The sequence below is a fragment of the Momordica charantia genome (genome assembly GCF_013281855.1).
Source record: "Momordica charantia cultivar OHB3-1 chromosome 6 unlocalized genomic scaffold, Mcharantia_2.0 BLBB01000006.1, whole genome shotgun sequence".
Lineage (NCBI taxonomy): Eukaryota > Viridiplantae > Streptophyta > Magnoliopsida > Cucurbitales > Cucurbitaceae > Momordica > Momordica charantia.
In genome coordinates, this window is record NW_028275164.1 from 4,117,562 (window position 1) to 4,141,634 (window position 24,073).

Consider the following 24,073-nt stretch of genomic DNA (forward strand, 5'->3'; position numbering starts at 1 on the left):
GGATTATGACATGAAAAAAGACTATTTCAAAAAATCATACCAAAATAATTAAGAAATTGGTCGAATTTTGGAAATAATTTGCTAGGAATGGCAATGGGTCGGTACCGATTCTCATATCTTCAAATTTTAGAAAAATTATAATTAGATAATTATGGACCTAACTCAACAAATTAAGACATATTTTCGATTAATACGTCAAAGGTTCAAATTTTCACCTTCATATGTTGTTAAACTAAAAAGAAAGGTTTAATTCTCAAATAGAAATTGACCGTCCAGAGAAATGATTATAAATATTAATGCATGTGATATGTTTTTATTTGTAGAAGTGTAAATTTATGATTGGAATTAGTTAACTTTACCATGATTTTTTTATAGAATAATTTTAAAACTTATTACAGTGAAATTAATATAAATATCGAATGAATGAATAACTTTTTAAGTATTAGTAATATCTAATAAGTTTTATGGGTTGAAAATTTAATATTCATTCTTCATAATAATATACACAATTTTAACAAGTCAATTTAAGTGAAGTTCAATAATAATAATAATAATAATTTTTTTGATAGGATGAAGTTCAATTAATTAAATAATATATTTTCGTTTAAGTCATTAAACATATATGGTAAAGAAGACGGAGATTGAAATCTCCAAAAGACTCCTACCCACATATTTTTTTTAACTTAAATAAAATCTTTGAAATCTTTAAAAGTAAAAGGAGAGAGTGATTTTAGGTGGAAAATAAGCAAAAGGTGCCATCTTGTCTTAAAAAGCAAACGCGATTATGCTTGCGATGTCTAATCCCAATAATAAAATATCAATTTTAATAAAGAGAAAAGTGGAAGGGAAGGATTTCACAATTGAATTTTTAAACCTTATGTTTCCATTTTTAAAGATGTAACAAATGTTACATAACGACTCTTTTAACTCAAACTATCCATGGATCAAATAAATTTTAGAGCAAAATAAGATTTGAGATAGGTATCTAACAATTTTAAAATTGGCATTTTTAGTTCTTGAAATTTGAAACCTTTCTCTAAATAGTTCCTCAACACATTTGACCGTTGTTTATGCAAAGAATTACACAACGATGTATTTGAACCTTGCTCGAACCCGGTCTCTGGCGCGACCTGAACCGTGGAGTGAACTTGCACAAGAGGGCAAACTCTCCGACGATCAAGTCAGTACAGGTCGGACTCAATATTAAGTTCGAGGTGAGATTCGATACCTGAGTGTGAAATGAAGACCTCTATTTATAGGTGGTGGGTCCGACAGTACTCACGACCAGCGGTTACCCTTGTTCTTTTTCACGTCGAACCTGTTGGGTTTGAGCAGATCGAACCCGCCCAGGTCAAACCACGGCTTTTTACACTTAGCCTTGTTTACGGATAAATCCGGTCTCCTCGGCAGGTTTGAGGTGGACCTGGAATACTCTTTTATTTCTAAGCACCACTGAACGTCCTCCACGTGTCCACGATATTTCTATCCCCCAAACAACAGTTAATTTGTTAGTAAAAAGTTCACGTGACAGGTAAATGACTCATTCTACTTTGCTTTTAATATATTTTTCTAGTGATGGGGCTTTGAGGTGCTTCTTCTCTCATTCATTCTTCTCCTTGCGCTCTCGTTTTTCTCTTTATCCAACGAATTTAGCCGCCACCACCTTCCATCTCGTCATTCGCCATTTGCCGACCACCTCCAATCTCGTTGACCGCCCACTATCTTGCCAATCATCGATCGTGCCTCCATCTTGCCAGTCACTCGAGCACCTCCTTATCTTCAGAGAATAAAACCCGCTTGAACGAAAGATTGTTCCTTTGTTCCAAAGGTCATTTCAAATATGGACATTCCAGATCTCAAATGACGATGTCGTTGTGGATGTTCCTCACGACGTTTGAAGCGCCACTCATCCCCACTCGAAATCACTGTCTTTCATTGAAGTGCCATTTGACATTGTCAATCCCCACGACGTCCCCGCTCATCGTGGCTACTACTCACGACGTTTGAAGACCCTCCTATATCTTGTGATTTCCAGATCTGGAACAACCTCTAGAACAAATGATTTCATTCAGTCAAAAGGGTTTTGTTTCCTAAAGGAGGGAGGCGAGGTCGATGACTAACAAGATAGGAGGCGGTCAGCGAGCAACAACAATGGGATGGGAGAAAAGGCAGTGTCAGCGAAGTTCGCCAGATGAGGGAAGAAGGCAAGAGAAGAGAGAAGGAGAGAGGAAGAATGCCAACTCAAAGTCCAATCATACAAAACTACCATTAAATTAATATATTTTGTCTAGTCGGCAAAGTACAATAAGTTGTTGGAATTAATTTAGTAATTAACTCATACGTGGATAACAAATTTAAGAACGATTATATTTGGACTATTTAATGAGCATATAAGTGATCTTGATTATAAACCTATGGCTTCCTAATGTGACCTACTAAGTAAAACCCAGTTCATTAATCTTAGTAAATTATGGGAAACCCCCTGATTAACATATAAATATATATTCCCCGTCAAGTAGAAAGTATAACCCATATTTGGTTCGGGTTGCATAGTTGAGGAAGACCACAAACAACAACTCCTTGTAGGTCATGGTCAATCTATCTAATGGCTTTAGGTATTTCTGAACTCTTTGTATTTAGGTTTTCTTACATGCTTAGATCAATTGTCCTGATTGTTCTTTAATTATATGGCTTTTATTCTAAAATAATCATGAACTAGAATTTCTTTAAATTCTCCAACATTAGCAATTTAACCGCCACGTTAACTTTTAGTTAGTCGTTAAACCAAATCTTCACAATTTTACTTTTAGTTTCACCAACAAGGGCTCATACCAATAGAGATAATTATTATCTTCTATGTAGCTATGATCTTCCCTTTATTTAGCCAATGTGTGATTTTGGTCGCATTTCCAACCATGTAAAAATATTAAAATTGAATAATTACAATTTGTTGATAGTTCAAAATGGCAGTGAGGTAGAAATTGTATTTTTGATATTTAAGAGTTGTTAGTAATATTTTAATTAATTGATCGGCAATATAAGTTGACATAAATATGAATTGAGGATGCAACAAAATGTGCTAAAATTTTATATGAAAAATTAATAATTTCAACATTTATTTGAGCTTAAGATTTAATTTAATATTGAAAGTTTAAAGTTAAAACTAATTCATAAGTACCATGATTACAAGTAAATTAAGAAAATGGTGGTCTTGAAATTTGAAGAGAAGATTTTTCAAAACTCTTTGTTTTTTCTTTTTATATCCAGAGCATTCAAACTGGGTTATGTGCCATTTACTTAATTTTAGAAAAAATATATAATAAGGTTTGTAAATACATGAATTATTCATTTTTATTCTAATTAACTTTAAGATGGAATCAACTATTGGGTAGAATTTTAATTTTCATATCATCGAAAAAATAGAAACTTGTACAAAATACCCCACACGATCCCTAGAGGTGATTACTCAAATTGATAATGATAGTAGGATTCGAAAGAGTTTTCAAAAGGTCGTTATCCGTTGGTGGTGATTGTAACGGCTACATTGCCGCCCAAATTCTCATTTCTGAGCGTGACGCGCGGGCTCCACTTGTGCTGACCAATCCGCGGCGTTTCTTTAAAAAATAAAAAAGATAAAAGGGAATGATATCGGGCCAATAGTTTTCTTTTTATTCTATTTTTTGGTGGCTTTTCGATTAGGATATTTAATTTAATTTAATTTTCTTAATCAGTACGCAAACGTATGAGAAACTTCTAGGAGGGGGGTTATTTTCTCCGCGGTGATGGAGTTCATTAAGACTCGATCCAAATGGAATAGAGATCTCTATTTAATCCGTGAAATGGGTGGAAGAAATTTTTTTCTCTTATCAAATCAGGGATGAGAACGAAGAATATGTTTTACGTTTCTATGTTTATCTCTACTCTATTTATTTTATTTTATTTTTTTATATTATAAACATACTTTTTTTAAAAATTCCTAAACCTAGATATTTGTATGTAAAATTTATGTGATATTGTTGGCTTATGTAAAATTTATGTGATATTGTTGGCTTATAAGACATAATGTCTTATGATCTTTATGTTTTGAGATTTATTTATAATCATGATTTGAATTTAAATTTTATAATTGGTTACTTTTTTTGAATAAATAAGCATTATTAGAAAATTTTATTTTGAACAAAAAAAAAGATCCTCTAAATAAAGATTCGACCTTAGAATTAGCATTCAATTTCAAATTTTATAAAATAAATAAATAATAAGTTTATGATGAGTTCTAGTCGAAATCCTCGCCTTTCCTGCAGAATCCGAGGAATGTAATGGGAGGCGGGAATAAGGACAAGGAAGTCATATTCTTCTCCACTCAGATAACACTCCTACTTCCTATGTTGCAAAATTCACTATTACATAGTGTATTCAATATACCGTCACTAAAATCTGACAATTCTCAGTAGTACTTTCTATAGTTTTAAAAATATTATTATATCTTCAAAAATATTTTTAAGCAAAAAATATTAAATTAAAAACTTGGTATCAAGCCCTTGGTCATAGTTTAAATTGGTTATTGAAGTTTTGAAATTTTTAATTTGATCTTTTATAGTCTAAATTTAGTTTTAACTTTTTTTTTTCTTACATAAATTTAGTTTCAACTTTAATCTCTATGTTTTTAAAGTTTTAATTTAGTTTCTAGTCAAACTTCTCAAATAATCTTCGTTGTTACCATATTTAATACGTGAAATGTATTTTATTTACATGACAATAAGATAATATTTTATACTTGGCTAATTGTACTAGTTTGGTGCAACGGAATTTAGGATCGAGTAAAAAAGGAGAAGAAAACATGTAAGTTTTTAAATAAGCTAGTAAAGGATAGTTTTAAAAATGATCGGTGAAATTTGACTAAATTCAAATTTTTTAAAGTTTGAAAATCAGATTGAAACTAAGTCCAAATCACATCAACTAATACAAAAATTTAAAATTATAGAAGCTAAATTAAAATTAAACTCAAATTATACAGATGTAACTTCATAATTTATAACTTATTATAACTATTAATAATTAAAACAATTTTTAAAAACACGAAAATTTGAAGAGAAAAGAACAAAGATAAAAGATACGTGTGCGCAAAGTAACAACCATCGGCGCTCACCGAATCGAAGAAAGCGAGGCCGCGGTTAATAATATGGGCCAAGTTTTTGGGCCAAATTAGCAAAAATGGGCTTCAAATTCAACACCAGCCCATCAACCGGCCCAAAAACTAGTGTGTTATTCCACCACACCCTAAAAGAACATCTCTTTCATTCACAAACGACTTTTTATCCTTCTTCATTTTATAATTTATTTATTTATTTTGAGAAAATAGCCTTATAAACATTGGATTAAGATTCAAGGCTTCGAATTATAAGATCTTAAAATGACCTAAACAACATTGGGTACATTCATTTTAGCACCAAAATTTGGAACCAAGATAGAGCAATAAAAAATCCGAAAAGTACAGAGAAAAAACCAATATGTTCCCGTTGGGCGGAACAGCAAGATCTAGAGAATACAGCCAACGTGTCGTTCAGCAGGTCGACACGTAGTTTCGCAATTCCCCATGGGGTTTGAGAGTAGAGCAATTACGGACGATTCCGAATTAAAAAAAAAATAAAAGAGGAAATAAATATAAATATTATATTATAGGCCTTCGTAATTAAAATGTCATTTTCCGGCAGCAAAATTTGCAGGCCATTATGGTATGGTATCCTATGTCTATGTCAACCACAACACAACAATAATCCTCCAAATCAAACAAAACTGCAATTACTCGGGTTTCCTGTTCCGCCCACTCTCAATTATGGCCAATTAGTTTAAGTTTTTAGGTTTGTGTTGAATTTTTGTATTTACTAATTACGTTGGAAAGTTAAAATTTAAGATTCAGGGTGGTTTTATTACCAATAATAATTAGTTTAAAAGTAGGTGGAATTGTTTTTAATTTAGTTTGATTTAATTCCAGTGGTTGATTTGGTTAGTTAAGTTCATTTTTGCTACCTCATAGAACGGTTCTAATGTTGGTTGTTGAACTAAAATTTTACGAGTAAAAACGATATGCCAGAGACCACCTAAACTATTGCGCCATCTCAAAAGACCAATTTGGAAAGATCGAGCGCTCTTAAGAATGCCTTGCAGTGAATAGCCAGCCGTCAAGATGCTAACACTTTGTACATAGATCGTTGCGCGCCATCAGGAACTACACAGGACGTTGCCCAGCCCTTTACTTGCATGACAGTGGGAGACAGAGGATTTCGATGGTCCCCACAAACCTATGACGCGACATACCCTCTCCTATGAACGCCCAAGGCACTGGAGACCTCCCCTCGCACCATCTCCATCTCATATATAAAGAAAGAGGCAGTCCAATCTTTATGAAAGATAAATTGTATTTTCCCCACACAAATCCTTGTGAGGATTTGACACATACTTTCTAGCAGATTCACACCCTCGAGATTCATGCTCCCTCATTCTTAATGCTCTATGTCTGTTTGTCCCTACTTAAGCCCTAATATAATTATCGAAGTGTATTCGACATAGTACCATACCGTGCAAAATTTTGCATGTACAATTTCATGCTAACAAAGACGAAGGTATACATGGCACTCAAATAGTACCTAAGTGTACATCATCCAAAAATCAACATCAAACAAAAATATCACTTAAACCAGCTCCAACTCTCCTAGCAATTTCATTATTTATGGAAGAAATTTATAAACTACACCTATGAATTTGCAAGATTTACAAGCTTTGATTTGTCCGGCGGCATTCACGTATAATTCTTACTTGAATTAATAGTCTTCATAATCTCATAATTGTTACAAGTTTATTTTGTGTATTGTTGATTTATTTTATTCTTCATACAAAATTGATTAAAAATATATGTTTTTTTTTTTTTGATAGTGAATTGTCACATGAGCAAATAAAAGAAGGTACATGTCGGGACATGCAAATGTTTGTTTTGTTATTGTGAAGTGCAAGTTGAGCACATGAGACACTTATACTATTATGAGTGGGGACATTTTTTTTCCCTCATTAATATGGCATTTTTATTCTTATTTTCCTTTCTTTTTTTATTTATTTATTTTTACTGTCTCAAGTCATTTGTTAATGACAATTGGATCGTGGCCTAATACACCATGATTAGAGCTGCTTTCTTGATAGTAATTATTACTATTAGCATTATTTTTAAGAAAAACTTGATTATTTATTTGGTAGATTATTAATTGGGTTCTCTAGTACTACTCAAGTATTATCATGAATCATGATGGCAAAAATTTTATTAAATACAGTAGAAAGTTTTAGTAACAAGGACTAAATGACTTTTTAATATAAAGTTTGAGAAATAGAAGATTAAAACAAGATGGGTATCTATAAAGTTAGTAGATTAAAATAGAATTTAGGTAAAAAGTCTAGAATTATGGGAGGGGGTTTCTTTTTAAAATGGAAATTAAATATAATAGAAAGCTATGATAGAGGAGGGATTGGAAAGGGTGTGGCTTTAATTAGCGATTTGGAATTTAATCATATGGTTTGATGAGCATGAGTACCTATGGCCATCATTTGGTCGTCTCTACCAAATTTGCCTTTATTTCAAAACAATAATAATATTGTTAATTCCAACAAACATCTTACCCAAATTTACCACTCAATCAATCACGAGTCTAAGCCAATATGACCCTAGCTCAGTGGTAATTGACACCTATTTATGATGTAGAGGTCGTGAGTTTGAATCACCTTCATCCCCACTTGTTGTAAAAAAAAAAAAAAATCACGGATCTTATTCTTTACACGTATCTTTTTTTTTTTTTGGTAAAATAAATGTAGGAGCGGGCATGATAAAGTAATTGGTGTCTTGTCAATTGATTGAATTATGTTGGATTAACCATACATTTAAACATTTTTTTACTATATATTTTAGTCGGAAATAAATGTTTTAACTTGTTGAATCATGTTCAAGTTGACACATTTAAACTATATATTTGTCAAAAGAAATTAAATCATATATTAATTAAATTAGTCCAATGTAGCTTCGTCGTATTATATCTATAGTAAAAAAAAGTCAAAATTTTCACAATGATATAATGTTATCTCCTTTAGGCATAAGTGTCTATGATTTTGTTTTAAATTTTATCCAAAATACTTTATACCGACGAAGATAGTTGTTTCTTCACTTTTCTAACAATTTGAAATTTTGTCAACAGTCCTATAATAGTATTTTACTTGATTTCAAAGTATTGTTAAGTTTAATACTTTTTTACATTTATGTGAGCTTTGTTTGAGTCTATATTTATTAGAGAATTGAAAAGGAAAGAAAAAAAATGATGATAGCCAGTTTCTTGTTGGTTTCTATTTGTGATAACCTAAACCAAACCAGGCTGTCCTTGTTGAGTTTTTACTCCTTTTTACAATCACTCCACATCACAAACTATCAACTATCACTCAATTTACCAAAGTTTTTCTTTCAATATTCCACAAATTTCACTTAATTTTAAAGCATCCTTTCTTTCCCCTCTTAATCGAATAACTATTTAGTTGTAAATAATAAGTATATGTAATATTTTTTAAAATATTTTTGTTTAATACAATAATATGAGGGGGTGAACGAACTCACAATTTTTGATCGGAGGAACTAAGTTTAAATTAACATTTAAAAAAAAATTATTGTTGGTAAGTACAGTTGGGAAATGGAATGTTTTCTAAAAAGTAGCTTTAGTGTAACCCATATAATATTTTTCTCAAAATAAAAAGAATTCATATGTTCATATGGGCCAGCCAGCTGGCTGATGTGGATATAAGGTTCATCATATATCAACACACCCACATGCACTCAGATTTCACTCCAACTCATTTTCTTCCCCTTTTTTTATAATTTATGAAGTTTTCCATATTTTTTTATTCCATTTTTTGAAATTCAATTCCCGTTAGGTTAAGAAACCCAAAGAGTAAACGCTTTGCTGGAAATATTAAAATCATCTTAAAAATTTAAGTTTTTTTCAGAGTAGTATGAGATATCGTCCGTTTTGGCATAGTCTTCACGGTTTTGCTTTTGGTTCTACCCAAAAGGACATAATTATCACTCCCTCCCCTAACTAATGTGAGACTTTGTTTGTATTTCCCTTCCAAATTCAACAAAATGCTTTTATAAACATTTACACAATTTGATGTTAAAGTCAATTGTATAAGTCAAATAAAAGATTCAGTTGAGAGATTTGTATAGAATAATAGTTCGTGCTCTAGGTCTCTCCTCTTATTCATTGAAACATCTCTTCAAGTTGGCTTGGGTAGATTGCATTGACTGGATTTGGTCGGGTATGGTGGACCAAGTCGGGTTGGATTTTCCAGCCCGATAGGCTTGACTAGGATGGTCTATCCCATGTTGCTTCTTTGACTTCACTTCAAGTAAACCTAGTACATTAATAATGATGGAATAGTAAAACCCTCGTACATATCAACTTCAACTAAACTTACTATTCATAAAGGAAAAGGTTCTCCCTAGAGATCGTCTTCATCCCTCGAAGTAGCCCTTTGTGCCAACAGATTAGCTTGGCATCTAACATGGAGGAAACCAGCAACATTTTTATGCCCAACTAGATGTTTGATTTCAGTCTTCAAGATTTTCAGCTCCATTAGATCGTTCTCCTCATCGTTCAGCAGAAGAATAGCTTCGAGACTATTCAATTCCACCACGATAGAGGTATTAGTACAATAATTTCATCCTTTTAATACACAACATAAATAATTTTATATAGCTCATTAGATAAAAATATTAAAAAAAAACATAAAAAAAACATGTGATTTATTTTTGTATATCCATTAGTGTCTGGTCAGCTTGCACACACCAAGACTAATCTCGCGGGACATCACCAGATTCTACAACATTTTATGTTGGAAATACACATAAAGATTAATTCCTAAGATAGGTGTAAAAAAAACATAATGATTAAGATTACACGTCTCTTCAATTCTCATAATTTTTTAGTACTAGGTGTGATTTTACTATTGTATTCTAACAACTAAAAGAGGAGGGAAAAAAAAACTCACTCAAGAAGATATTTTCTTACTTTATGCCGAGGACTTTTTCACTTTTGAATGACATTAGATAATTATATTCACATCCCTAATATATATCTTGATTTATGTAGCCCAATAAATTAGCAGAAGAAATATATAAATATATATATATTCTCAATGCAAACCTGACTTTCCAATTATGAAGTAGACTATAAGCCAATTGTCACATGTCAAACACTAATGTTTTTAGATCATTGTTATATGCACTAAAGTTTTAATTTGTTGGTTTTTTGAAAAAGAAGAAATATAAAAAAAATATTCAAATAAGGTTAGGCAGGATAAAATATCTTTTTCCTTATTCGCACATTTGTTCTTGAATGTATTTCCTCCATTATTTTTTATTGCTTAATTTACAAATATTTTAGAGTTGAAGAATAATTAATTATCACCTAAAATAAAGGATTTTCCTCCCAAAAAGGGGCAATGACCAGTTAGAGAGCAGATAGAAAAAGATATTAATTTTAAATTGTAAACGGAATTACAAAAGATTTCGGTTGAATCCTGACCGTCCAAATACCTAATCCTAAAATTTGTTTGACACGTCAAAGGATTTGTTTTGTCAACTCGGGAAGGCGTTAGAAAATTCCGCAGTCAAAAGACGTTTTATTTATTTTTGATTGGCTGGCGGCCCACGTCAGCCAATAAAAGTTCGCCACGTGATGGTCGACGTGCTCAAAAATTCTTGTGTCAAATAATCCCCTGAACCCCTCGATACTTCAAAAGCTATCAACATCAATTCATCCCAATTAATTAAAATATTTATTTTTAAGCAGATAAATGCGAGTCAATGATATGATTTTTTTATTAAAGAAAATGTTATACATAGATAAATGCGAGTAACTTTTATTTTATATACACTAGAGCAAAATTTTGCATGCTAACTTTTTATAGGTATGATGTTTAAATTCTGTAATTTTAAGGAGACAAATTAGAGAAAAAATAAAAAGATAAAAGACGATAATGATTTTATTTTATATACAATTTTTGAATTATGACAAATTAGAAGTAGTAATTCATTTTTTTTTCTAAACTATACCTATCTCCCACCAATAAGTTATGGATTCGAATCTTTATCTCACAATATTGTACTTAAAAAATAATTCTTTCTTAATATATAACTTAAATTGATTAGAAAAAATTATATCTTTTTTAAGCGGGATATTGTTCTCTTTGGGCATAACTTCACGGCTTTACCAATGGAGATAATTGTTCTCTTTCATTCTCTTCCCCAATTAATATGGGACTCTATTTGCACTTCTTACAAACCCAACAGGTTTAAAATCAATATTTAAAAAAAAAAAGTGCCATAGGCTTGTTAAAATAATTTACCATACTTTTATTTATGAAAATAAAAGATGTAGAGAAGGGGAAGGAGGAGAAGAAGTTGGTGGGGAAACATTTTAATTGTGTTGGTGGAGAAAAGTGGAGACAAAAAGACAAAAGGGGAATTGAAGTTCCAAGAAATTGAAGAAAAGAATTTGGAGGAATGGGGCTGAAAATGACTGCATACACCATCCAATCTCCATCTTCCACCTCTGGCCTCCCTATTCTTTAACTTCATGTTTCTCACCTTTTTTTTTTCTTCCAACTTAGATAAATATCTTAACAGGTGAATTACAGTCGCACATTTTTCTTTTCATTTTGAAGTCTATAATTCAACCTCTTGGTCTCATATTCGATGTATTACAAAAATGTAGTTTTTGTCCTTTTTATCCCGTTTTAGAAAATTTTATTATTTTTTTAGATGGAAAGTAACAGAATTTTTAGGATGACAAAATGACAATGTTTTATTTTATTTTCTATTATTTTTCAGACAACAAAATATTTATTTTCATTTTAAAGATGACACGTGTAAAGATTAATCAAAATTTAAAGAACTACAATTATATTTAATCTTTGCTGTGTTTCATTTTTTAGAATGAAAGTTCAATTAAAATTCTCTCCTTAAAAGAAAGGGCAAAACCTCAAACCAACCAAACCAAAATAATTCATCCCCTCTTTTCATCTCTTAATTTGGAAGAAAGAAAGAATGTCTTTTATTTTACTTTAGAACAATTTTCTTGTTTTGTTTCAATTAATTGTTGCCCATGCTCCAAGGTCCCCCCAAATAAATAAAATTAAAAATTCAATACCATTTTCTCCCTCAATTCATTAAATATTTGAAAGCTGGAAAATGTTAAAAAAAAATAATCATAAAAATAAAAACAAAAATTTTGAATAATCTTGATAACTTTTCCCTTTTTATTTCTTAGTTGATCGGATGTAAAAATAATTTTATACATATTAAAAAGTAAAAATAAGTTCTTTTAAATTCGTTTAGTTGATTATTTGAAAATAAAAATTTGGAAACAAGATATTCAATGAAAAGAAAAGAAATAGAGTTCAATTCCTTGTTTTGATTTGAAAATTGAATCTTCATTTAAATAATTATTCAACACGTCTTTGATAATATATTTTTAAACTACTACTATACCTACATTAATCAATTGAGCTTAAATATTTAAAATTTATTAATATTTTGCATAAAGTTTTAATGGATCTTGTAGAAAAGGATTAAGAAAAGTAGGTGGCGCGAAAGCAACTGTCTTCCGTTGTCCCTACCTTCTGAAAAGTCATAAATATAACCGTTTTCTCGTTTTTTCATTAACCTTTTTTCATTTAACAATTCCTAATTTTTCTCTGTTCAAAAAGAAGCGCTTTTCCTTTTCTTCGAAAATCCAAACACCGTCAACTCTGCCCGCTGGAGCCCCGAAGAAATCCGCACCATACGGATATCTCCGATCGCGTTGCGCCTAATACGTCTGCTTTCTACTTAGAACTTGAATCCTCGGGGAGCTTCAATTTTTCCGATTTACCGCGCGATTGGTTCCGCCGCACCGGTGAGAACTCTTTTTCTTCCACTCTTCGATCTTCTTCTCCGTCGTCGTATTTGAAGTTTTAGTTTGTGACTGATTCTTAGCGGATGTCTTCATTGAATTCTTCGGTTTGATGAGAGTTCAATTCGAGTTTCGATTGGACGTTTCTTCTGAGTTTGGAAATTGGAGCTATTGTTTTCTATAATAAGTTCGAAGTATTACCATTTGACTATTTGTTTTCTCTGGTGGATCGTCCGTAAAAAGCGTTTAGATGTATATATATATTTCTTTTAACCATAATTACTTAATTTTGTTTGTCGTTTTATAACGATTTCTGAAATTTGAGTATGTATCGTGGGTTTATTTATATTCCTCTCTCTGCAAGATCTCTGAGGCTTCTGTCGAGAGATTTATATGAGCAGTAAGGGCTCAGAATAGGCCGGTCTCCATTATCAGATGCACGAACCTGCCGAAATCAGGGCACTGGGGGATTCCTCCTCAAAACCCTTAAAAATTATTGTTTATGCTGAATTGCAAAATTTTCACCTGTGTAACTGCATTAATTGACAGCTGCACCTGAATTATGAAGTTCAAAAGAGGAGAATATTAATCCGAATATTCCAACTGGGAACCTTGTTCTTTTCTAATGTCGTACATAACCATAATCTTAATTCTTTTTCTAATGCGTTTCTCTTTCGTGTTGACTTCGGTTTGGTAATTAATGTCCATTTATTACGGCAATGTTAAATTCTTACAACGGACAGTGATTCTGGTTCTCCTTGCATCTTGCATGTGGACATCCACCATTTCGCAGGGAAAATTAAATATTGTTCACAAGAAAATTTAATGGTGCCTTGTTGGGTGATTTTTATACTCTTTTCTAATAGACAGGTCAAATAATAAGCCAAAAACATTGACAGTTGGAGTGAGTGATACATTTTCAATTTCACCTGGTCCCCTAGACCTACAAGTATTATTTCTTCTAAGAAACTTTGGTAATGCGATTTCTTTACTTTTACAAGTTTCAGAATTGTTCTTGATGAAATTAGTGGGGGAGGCGGCAGAATGTGCTGGTAATTTTACACTGTTAGAGGTATGAGAGAGAAACTGGTACTTTGAACTTATATCATCGGTGGTATTAAGATTTTTGAATCTACATCCAACCATTGGAGTACCATTGGCTTCTAATTCAATAATTTTCTGAATTTTCTGTATGGAGAGATAAGTTGGCAGAGAAGATGAAGGGAGCCAAATGATGAGTCGGAATATACGAAGTTTTTCCTGAGAGGCCCCTTCATAGCCGAATAAGTTCCCGTCAAGTTTCACTTCCTTTTCTTACCCTGCCGTAAACTGCAATAGCCCATACTCTCTATCGCCCCGCCCGGGAGTTTCTGGGGGGACCCCTTCTCTGTAAACGCAATTTGTGTCGAAGCAAGCCGAATCCCAAGCTGTAAGAATTAGACGTTGATGCAATTTATGGCAGTCCTCCTTTTTAAAAGCGGCCCTTTGTATACCCTACCTTATGCTCGTCTTTCTTTCCGTGGTCTGATCTACTGGGAATGAGGGCGTTGATTGATTAGAAACTAGTCAATTCGAGTTAATTTGTTCTAGTTTTCAAGTTCTCCTTTCAATTGATCTTTGCTGCTATAAAACTGTATGTACTCTACTTTATTTATTGGTTTTTGCATTTTTGTTTCTTTTCTTTAACGCTGGTTTATTCCTTGCTTTTTTGTTCATTCTTTGAATTGTGCATTTGTGATGGGCAGATACAATGCAGAGAAAAGGATCTTTCTTTCCGTGAGTACTGTTTTTCCAGATTGCGGGGAACGCGAATTGTTTAGCTATGTGAAGAAATCTATCACTATGGTCTGATTTCGATTGTTTGGATGGATGTATGCGAATCGGCACGGGCATTGAGAAAGCATATATTGGCAGCGGCGCCCAGACAACCGTTGGTTCCTGCAGAAAAGAACAATGCCGTTATCCCCCGGTCTCCCTCGCGTTCAACGAACAAGTCACCTTCTTCTTCATCGTCGGCTGGTTCTCGGCGTTGCCCATCACCAAGCATCACGCGGACGGTTCCTACATCATCCCAATTGGTTCTTAAAAGAGCCCAATCAGCAGAGAGGAAGCGACCCTCCACACCCCCTTCTCCTCCAAGCCCCTCCACGCCAATTCATGGTTCGCCGGCAGATGTACAGTTGCTATCGAAAAGAATGATTGGTGGTCGACCTGAGAGTTTATGGCCCTCTACGATGAGAAGCTTGAGCGTCTCATTCCAATCCGATGCATTTTCTATTCCTGTTAGCAAGAAGGAAAAACCCGTGTCATCTTCTCTTTCTGATCGAACTCTGAGGCCTTCTTCCAATTTTCCCCATAAGCAGGCTGAAACGCAAAATGTTGCACGGAAGCCCACGCCAGAGAGAAAGAAGAGTCCTCTTAGAGGTAGATGTGGGCATGATCAGTCAGAGAATTTCAAGCCAGTTGATGGTTCTTCACGTTCCCAAGTGGTAGATCAGCATAGATGGCCAAGTAGAGTTGGTGCCAAGGCATCCTCTAATCCATTAAGCTGTAGTACAGATCTCACTGATAAGAGAGTCCCAACCTTAAATAAGCCACTCAGAGGAAGTGGATTATCTTCCACGAGGGCAACCATGGTTGAGACTACCAATAAACCTTTACAGAAATCAATCAGTGGTGTTATGAGGCAATCATATGTTGATGGAAGGAGTAGGGAAGAAGAATTTGAGGCCAATTCAGCTAATGATAATTCGACGCAGGAATCTGCAATTAAAAAGGTTGTTTCTTCAAGTTTACCAGGCACAAAAGTAACAACAAACCGAGTTGTGAGATATGACTCACCTACTCTTGGGCCACGTCCATCTTCACCTTCTAGGACACCAGTAGTATTCTCTGTTACCAGAGGAGTTAGTCCATCTCGAATTCGACCGTCAACTCCACCTCCTCGAGGCATTAGCACGTCACGAATAAGACCTTCAAATTCTTCTCCACCGAATGTTTCAACTTCTGTACTTAGTTTCATAGCAGATTTTAAGAAGGGAAAGAAGGCAGCAAGCTATATAGAAGGTGCTCATCAGCTACGGCTTCTATATAACAGACATTTGCAGTGGAGATTTGCTAATGCACGGGCAGAGGCAGTTCTGTATAATCAGGGGTTGACAGCAGAGGTAGGATTTTAGTGCATGTCAATCTTGCTTGATTATGGACCCTTTTTTGGCGTCAACTTGTTTATTTGTTCTGTTGGCACCAGACGTGATTTACTGTTACTTGTGATTGTAAACAAACAGTCTGGTATTCTGATGATTAACCTTTGGGAAGATATTTGCTTGTGGTCGGTCAGAAACTATGAGTTATATTCTGGCGGTCCAATTAGATGAAGATATTATTTTTACCTGGTAGTAACTTTTAGGGACATATTTTCTTTCTTTTATTTATTTATTTTTAGTTTTAATTTGTGGCATGTTCAGTTGCTTGTCGGGCATTATTGCTTGTATATTTTAAGTGCAAGTAAAAGATTAATAACTTTTGTGCTTTGGTGCAGAGAGCTCTTCATGGTGTAAGGAATACTACACTAAATCTGTGGGATTCAGTTATCAGAAAAAGGATCAATCTCCAACAGTTGAAGCTAGAGCTCAAGTTGATCTCAATTATGAATGATCAAGTAATACCAACAATTCCTTGAAAGCCATTGCAAAGCATTAGTGTAGTTTGTTAAGCGGGGCTCTTATATTTTTTTCTGTGCACACAGTTTTGGGTAATAGGTATAACTGATGCTCATATTAAATAACTTGATAGATAACATTATGCCTAGACAGATCTGAGCAAAAATACTAGTTTCTGGCATTGTACTTGCCAACCATGGTCTAATATTAATGAATAAAACTTGGGACTTATGCAATAGGTATTTTAGTCCATTGTCTTTACCTCAAGTTTTAGCATAAAATGTCAAACTAGAGTAGCTGTAAGGAACTTGTTTTTATTTCTCCAGCAATGTAGAACTAGTCTTAACATATGTTTCAACAAGGTTAGTTTTTTATGAGAGAATTTTCGGCTATGTAAATATTCTGATTTTAAATTTATTAATTTTAGAAACTTATGACTAGCTTTTAGATGAATGGTGTTTTCATCGAGAAACATAACTTTCTTTTTCTTTTTTGGTTCATCCGTTAAATCAGAGCCTTTCTAGTCATTTGAATTTGGAGTTTGTATTTGAATACCATCAGCTCTCATGCATACTTCACGGAAATTATATAATTTTTATATTGCATTTGATTGATGCAGATGAGCTACCTCAATGAATGGGCTGTGCTTGAAAGAAGTCATAATCGATCCTTATCAGGTGTCATAGATGATTTAGAGGCAAGCACTCTTCGTGTTCCAGTAACTGGAGGAGCAAAAGTATGCAACATCGGCCAGTAATTTTTGTTAACCGTTGAAAGCTGAATATTTGAAACTGATTATAACCACTCTTTTATAGGCAGATGTTGGCTCTTTAAATGGTGCTATCTGTTCCGCTGTTGAGGTGATGCAAGCAATGGGAGCCTCCATTTGCTCCTTGCTCCCGAGGGTAAAATATTATATCTCTTTCTTGAATATGATCGATATCCTAATAGCTTTCCTCCACATCTTCCTCTAATGAAATCAAAAGCCTCTGCTATTGCTTTGGACATTGATCGATCTTTTCATAATGCAATTGGTGTTCCTAGTGCTTGAGAATATGAATAATTTTGATCATCATAGCTGGAGGAGGATAACTCAATGCTGGAATTATTAATAATTTAGAAGGTTGAGAATCCATAAATTGCATCAGATTTAGAATTCTCCCTTTAGCACTTAGCATTTTATCCCGTGAGTTCTACTTGTTACGGAGATTAGAATTTTCATTATATTACAAACTTGAACTGATGAATTTTAAGATCGTAGGCTCATGGAGTCAATGATAGCTATGCATCATAGTGAAAGGAACTCTGGTTTATTGTATTATATCTCCTTTCAAGGACATACCAAATCATATGAACCTTACATATTAAGAAATTTCATTATTATTTGTGTGCTCCTGGAAATTTCGCTCTCCATATTGTATCTTGTGTGCCATATTTGTTTTATATCTACATCAGGGAGTGACCGTCTTACAACTCTACACATCTTTTAGGCCATTGAAACTCTAATTTATTAAATTGTTAATGACTGTTGTATAATTTTATTTGTTTTCCAGGTGGAGATACTGCAGACGTTGGTTTTTGAACTTGCTATTGTTGCAGCCAAAGAAAAAGCTATGCTTGATGAATGTGTAGCATTGTTGGCTTCAACAGCGGCTTTGCAGGTGGGGATTAATATTCGATTGCCGCATAAATTAAAGAATGGATTTACTTGCCTTAATCTTGATCTAATTGAACATAAAAAACTATTCCCCAAAACTTATGCGTTTGGTTCACTCTTGACCCTTCATTTATTGCTGATAAAAGTTATTTTATTTTAGCAAGAAGAAAGTGCATATTTCAATTACCAGCCACTTTTTTTCAACGACGCTTGTTTGAAAGCAGGTTCAGGAGCAGAGTTTATGGACACATCTGATACAAATGAAACAAGGACTGGAAAAGGGCTGCCAGTTTTAGGCTGTTAAAGGCAAGCTTCCTGACGTGAGTGCCCAGCTAACAAAACCCCATCTACTCATTACTTCACCGGAGATGTAAATTCATTCTTTAAATTCTTAGCAGGAGTATGTAGCTGTAAATCTTTTTCAACTTTAATCTATATTCTCATTTCAAAATTTCTTCAACGCCTCACATTCTTCCACTGCAAGAGCTTGATCTGGCTTACTCTTAATTTTCTTCTGCTTGCTTACCAATTGTTATGCAAACTGATGGAGAAATTGAAGGGTCATTACACAATGTGGGGACTAGGTCAGGAATTGGAGTGGAAGAAAAGTCCAAGTCGCTGCATATTTCAGGTTCAGGTGCCCTCCTGTTTCTATAGTCCCTTTTATTTGAAGCCCAAATGATAATGAACTCTGCATAAAATTTCAAGTCTTTTAAATGAAATGAAATCTATGGTGCTGACTGCAGAGTGGATTCATTTTGTCACTTCAAGATCAAAAGCTAAAAATTACTGTCATTTAGTATGTTGACTAACTACGTTGACTTTCTAAAACAAAAACTGTTTTATATATTTGCTCCGCTGACTTAATTTAAGGTGCTTTGCCTAAATTTGTTCAGTTCAAGATTCTATTTGTATATTTTTATTAGATTTAAATATCATTTTTGTCCCATATATTTTGAGTTTGATTTATTTTAGTTATTGTATTAATACGCTAGTGTACTATCTTCTTCAACTTTTGTTATTTTAATCCATATGTTTTTGTTGAATGTTATTATTTTAGTTCTTTTATTTCTATTTTTATCTCATTTATTATATTTCAAAAAATTTAACGATGCTAAATTTTTTTAAATGTTATATTAAATTTTTTCAAATAGGAATTCAAAACAATCCTAAAGAGATCTAATATATTAAAAGATTTATATTTTATATTAAATTTTTCAAATAGAGATCAAAACGGTCGTACAGATATCAAAATTGACGTTTTTTAAAATGGAAGAATCCAAGATATTTAGAAGTATAAAGAAGTCTGAAAGTAGTTCCTAGCATTTGAATTTATCTTCAAAATTATAGGTGGTCCAACAAAACTTGGATAATAAAATGCCAAACCAACCTTTGAATCCATTTTGTCAGGATTAGTATTTATTTCTGGAATTAAGAACTCTTTTTTCGTGCCTTTCGTTATTTTTTTCAATTTTTCTATGGAATTGGATGAAATAGAAAATAGAAACGAAGAGGTTGGATTTTGGAAGAAGAATCAAGAATAGTGTGGAGAGACACGTGCGATGAGGAAACCTTAGAGAAGGGGAGACACGTGCGATGGGAAATATAATAATAATTGTCACCGCCTTCTGGCGCCAAGCCAACCGCCAATGAACTCTCTCTTACTAAACCCACCGTTTTGATACTTCATATGAATTTCCTATAATGCCCCCAACTCCACGCCCTAATTTCATCTTTAAAAAATCCTTAGCTTACGGCTCCGATGATGTTCACCAAAGAACATAATGCTTATTGTTTAGTATTAAGTAATATTTTCTATTTAATTTACTGAGTTAGTGGACTATATATTAAAATTTAAGACCGAGGAAAAAAAGATAAGAATATGAAATGAATTTACGAACAGGTAAAAAATGTTTAATGGGAAGTCATCGTTTAACTAAATTCTTGAAATCAAATTAAAAATTTTAAACTTATGGTGATCAAATTGTGACTCCCAGATCACATTTTTCAGAAGAGATCGGTAAATTTACTCATTGTTATAATTATTAGTTTAAACCTCATTTAATCCTTTAACTTTTAAATATTTGAACTTTAAAAAATTAACTATTTTGATTTGTAAATTTCTAAAAAAATAACTATTTTGATATTTGTTGTATAATTTGAAGTCCAAATACTTTCCTTCTTTGAGTTCATTTTCACATTAACACATTAGTATACGCCCTATAAAGTCCAAATCATCATCAATTAATTGAAAAAAATAAAGATTATAACAAAATTATTTATTATAACAAAATTATTTATTTTTTAAAGCGGAAAGAAGAAATCATATATTTTGAAAGTTCAATGACTAAAACAAAAAAAAAATCTAATGATAGAGACCAAACTAGAATGATATTGAATATGTTCATCCAAGTAACGATTTAATCTCTAAACTTTAATTTGCAATAACTTAGTCTATGTACTTTTAAATTTGTAACAATTTAATCACTAAACTTTAGTATGTAACAATTTAATCCATGCAGTTTAAAGTTTGTAACGAAATCGTAAAAATTTTTGTTAAGCTTCTTATACATGTAGACCGACAAATCAATGATGAACCAATATATTACAAAGACTAAATTGTTAATATGATAAAAATTAATACTTAACTTTTATGAAATTTTTCAATAACTACCTAAATTTAAAAACTAAATTATTATCCAATACGAAGAATAAATTATTAAAAATTAAGGTTTAGATAGCGTATAGTTGTATAGGGACCAAGCCGTTTCTTAACCTAATTTATTTCAATTAAACTAGATTTGTAATATATTAGTAACGAGCTCTGGTAATAAAGTGAGAAGTGGCAGATTCGTAAAATTCAGGAAACTGAGGACTGTTTTGGTATTCGGCGTTATTTCCCCGCGCTCTAGAATTTGCATTCGAACACTCCGGAACTTTCACGCGCTCTTCCGATTTCAGATAGTAGTCTTCTTTTTCGCATCAAAACAAAATTTCTCGACCTTTCTGTAAAACCCCTATAAATCCTCTCTCTCAAAACATGAATCTTCAGATAAAATTTCCTGTTCTCTCCAAATTTCAGATTACAAAGCTTAACCATTGAAAAAAAAGCTCTGCAAAACTCTGTTCCTCACATTTACACAACGCTGTAATTTCTGCAAGTTCCGAGCGGCGAAGAAGATTTCCGGCTATGGCGGCGAAAACTGAAGGCAAAGCCATAGGCATCGATCTCGGCACCACGTACAGCTGCGTCGGGGTTTGGCTCAACGATCGTGTGGAGATTATCCCTAACGATCAAGGTAACCGAACCACTCCCTCTTATGTAGCTTTCACCGAAACCGAGCGATTAATCGGCGATGCGGCGAAGAATCAGGTTGCTATGAACCCTCAGAACACTGTCTTCGACGCCAAGCGCTTGATCGGCCGGCGGCTTTCCGATCCCTCTGTCCAGAGCGATATGAAGCTCTGGCCGTTCAAAGTGATTGCCGGACCTGGCGACAAGCCGATGATCATCGTCAACTACAAAGGCGAAGAGAAGCAGTTTGCTCCGGAGGAGATTTCGTCTATGGTTCTGATTAAGATGAGGGAGGTCGCCGAAGCTTTTCTAGGGCAAAGTATTAAGAACGCCGTGATCACAGTCCCTGCTTATTTCAACGATTCGCAGAGGCAAGCGACAAAAGATGCCGGTGCCATTGCGGGGCTTAACGTGATCCGTATCATCAACGAGCCGACGGCGGCCGCAATCGCGTACGGTTTGGACAAAAAGGCCTCTCGTAAAGGCGAACAGAACGTGCTGATCTTCGACCTCGGCGGTGGAACTTTCGATGTGTCACTCTTGACCATTGAGGAAGGGATCTTCGAGGTCAAGGCCACCGCCGGCGATACTCATCTCGGCGGCGAGGATTTCGACAACCGATTGGTCAATCACTTCGTCACAGAGTTCAGGAGGAAGAACAAGAAGGATATCAGCGGCAGCGCGAGGGCGCTGAGGAGGCTGAGGACCGCCTGCGAGAGAGCAAAAAGAGCGCTCTCATCGACCACGCAGACGACGATTGAAGTTGATTCTCTTTACGAAGGAATTGACTTCTATGCGACGATAACGAGGGCTAGATTCGAGGAATTGTGTATGGATATGTTCATGAAGTGTATGGAACCAGTTGAGAAATGCATCCGTGATGCTAAAATCGATAAAATCCAAGTTCATGAGGTCGTTTTGGTCGGTGGATCGACAAGAATTCCGAAAGTTCAGCAGCTTTTGCAGGATTACTTCAACGGGAAGGAGCTCTGTAAAAGCATTAACCCCGATGAGGCTGTTGCTTACGGTGCTGCTGTTCAGGTAATGGAAAATGTTTTGATTTAGATAACTTCCTATAGTGTTTCTGAACTTGATTTTTAAGAAACTGGAATTGAAATTAGGCTAAAATGGTTCCATAATCTTTAAAGATTCTCTATGTAGTGTTCTTCAAAATCAGCTAATATTAACTATCAACTATTTCCACGATTGTGTACAGGCTGCAATTCTGAGCGGAGAAGGCGACGAGAAAGTTCAAGATCTTCTGCTGCTGGACGTGACGCCGCTCAGTCTCGGTCTAGAGACCGCCGGCGGCGTGATGACAGTCCTAATTCCAAGGAACACCACAATCCCAACAAAGAAGGAACAGATTTTCTCCACATACTCCGACAATCAGCCAGGGGTTTTGATCCAAGTTTACGAAGGAGAGCGAGCGAGAACCAAAGACAACAATCTGCTCGGCAAATTCGAGCTGACGGGCATTCCTCCGGCGCCCCGAGGCGTGCCCCAAATCAACGTCATGTTCGACATAGACGCCAACGGCATCCTGAACGTGACTGCAGAGGACAAGACGGCGGGGGTGAAGAACAAGATCACGATCACGAACGACAAGGGGCGGATGAGCAAAGACGAGATAGAGAGGCTGGTGAAGGAGGCGGAGAAGTACAGAGCAGAGGATGAGGAAGTGAAGAAGAAGGTGGAGGCGAAGAATGCGTTGGAGAATTATGCGTACAATATGAGGAACACGGTGAGGGATGAGAAGTTTGCTGGGAAATTGGATCCAGATGACAAGAACAAGATTGAGAAGTCGGTGGAGGAGACGATCGAGTGGTTGGATAGGAACCAGTTGGCGGAGGTTGATGAGCTTCAGGACAAGCTCAAGGATTTAGAAGGGGTTTGTAATCCGATCATTGCGAAGATGTACCAGGGCGGCAGCGCCGGCGCCGGCTTTCCGATGGGTGAGGATATGCCTGGTGGCTCTTCCGCCGAGTCCAGCGGCGGTGCTGGGCCCAAGATTGAGGAGGTGGATTGAGGAGTTTGCCACTACTTTTTAAAGCTTCCAAGTAATAGAGTTTGAGACTGTTGCATAATCTTTTGGTTTTTTTTTTTTTTTTTCCTTTTCTCCCTCTTTTTGGGCTAAGAAAAAAGGGTAGTGATGTATGTTTGAACAACTTTGTAATAAAATCTGTAGGGTTTCTTCGTAGAATTTAATGGATAAACGAGGTAGAATTCTCCGGTTGTTTCATCAAGCATCAATCTTTTGAGAAAACGAGACACGTTACCCAAATGTTGTGGGTTTGTAAAAAAATTAATAGAACCGAAATTATTCGGTTGTCTTGTCCCATCAATCATCATCATCCTTCCTCAGGAAATGGGGGACCCACTTAGATTTCACACAAACATATAATATAACGAGTCCGTTTTATAATTTCTACAAATTATTTTTTGTTTTTTATTTTTAAAAATTAGTTTTGTTTTATTAAAT

The 24,073-nt window shown here is 34.4% G+C and overlaps 2 protein-coding genes across 6 annotated transcripts; both read left to right on the plus strand.

Moving 5' to 3' along the window:
* The first annotated feature begins 12,749 nt into the window (after positions 1–12,749).
* LOC111007340 (AUGMIN subunit 8) lies at positions 12,750–18,756 on the plus strand. 5 transcript variants are annotated; one of them, XM_022279679.2, is made up of 7 exons: positions 12,751–12,980; positions 14,723–16,144; positions 16,519–16,638; positions 17,259–17,375; positions 17,455–17,544; positions 18,193–18,300; positions 18,521–18,756. In XM_022279679.2, the coding sequence occupies exons 2-7, from the start codon at positions 14,843–14,845 to the stop codon at positions 18,590–18,592; spliced, it is 1,809 nt and encodes a 602-aa protein (XP_022135371.1). In that variant the 5' UTR covers positions 12,751–12,980; positions 14,723–14,842; the 3' UTR covers positions 18,593–18,756. The 5 variants fall into 5 exon arrangements, 4 of the variants coding, with proteins under 4 accessions (XP_022135371.1, XP_022135373.1, XP_022135369.1 ...); XM_022279681.2 differs by lacking the exon at positions 12,751–12,980 and adding an exon at positions 13,912–14,049; XM_022279677.2 differs by lacking the exon at positions 12,751–12,980 and adding an exon at positions 14,069–14,610.
* Positions 18,757–21,202: 2,446 nt separating this feature from the next.
* Positions 21,203–23,837, plus strand: LOC111007427 (heat shock 70 kDa protein). The gene is made up of 2 exons (XM_022279791.2): positions 21,203–22,632; positions 22,808–23,837. The coding sequence occupies exons 1-2, from the start codon at positions 21,487–21,489 to the stop codon at positions 23,618–23,620; spliced, it is 1,959 nt and encodes a 652-aa protein (XP_022135483.2). The 5' UTR covers positions 21,203–21,486; the 3' UTR covers positions 23,621–23,837.
* The last annotated feature ends 236 nt before the right edge of the window (positions 23,838–24,073 follow it).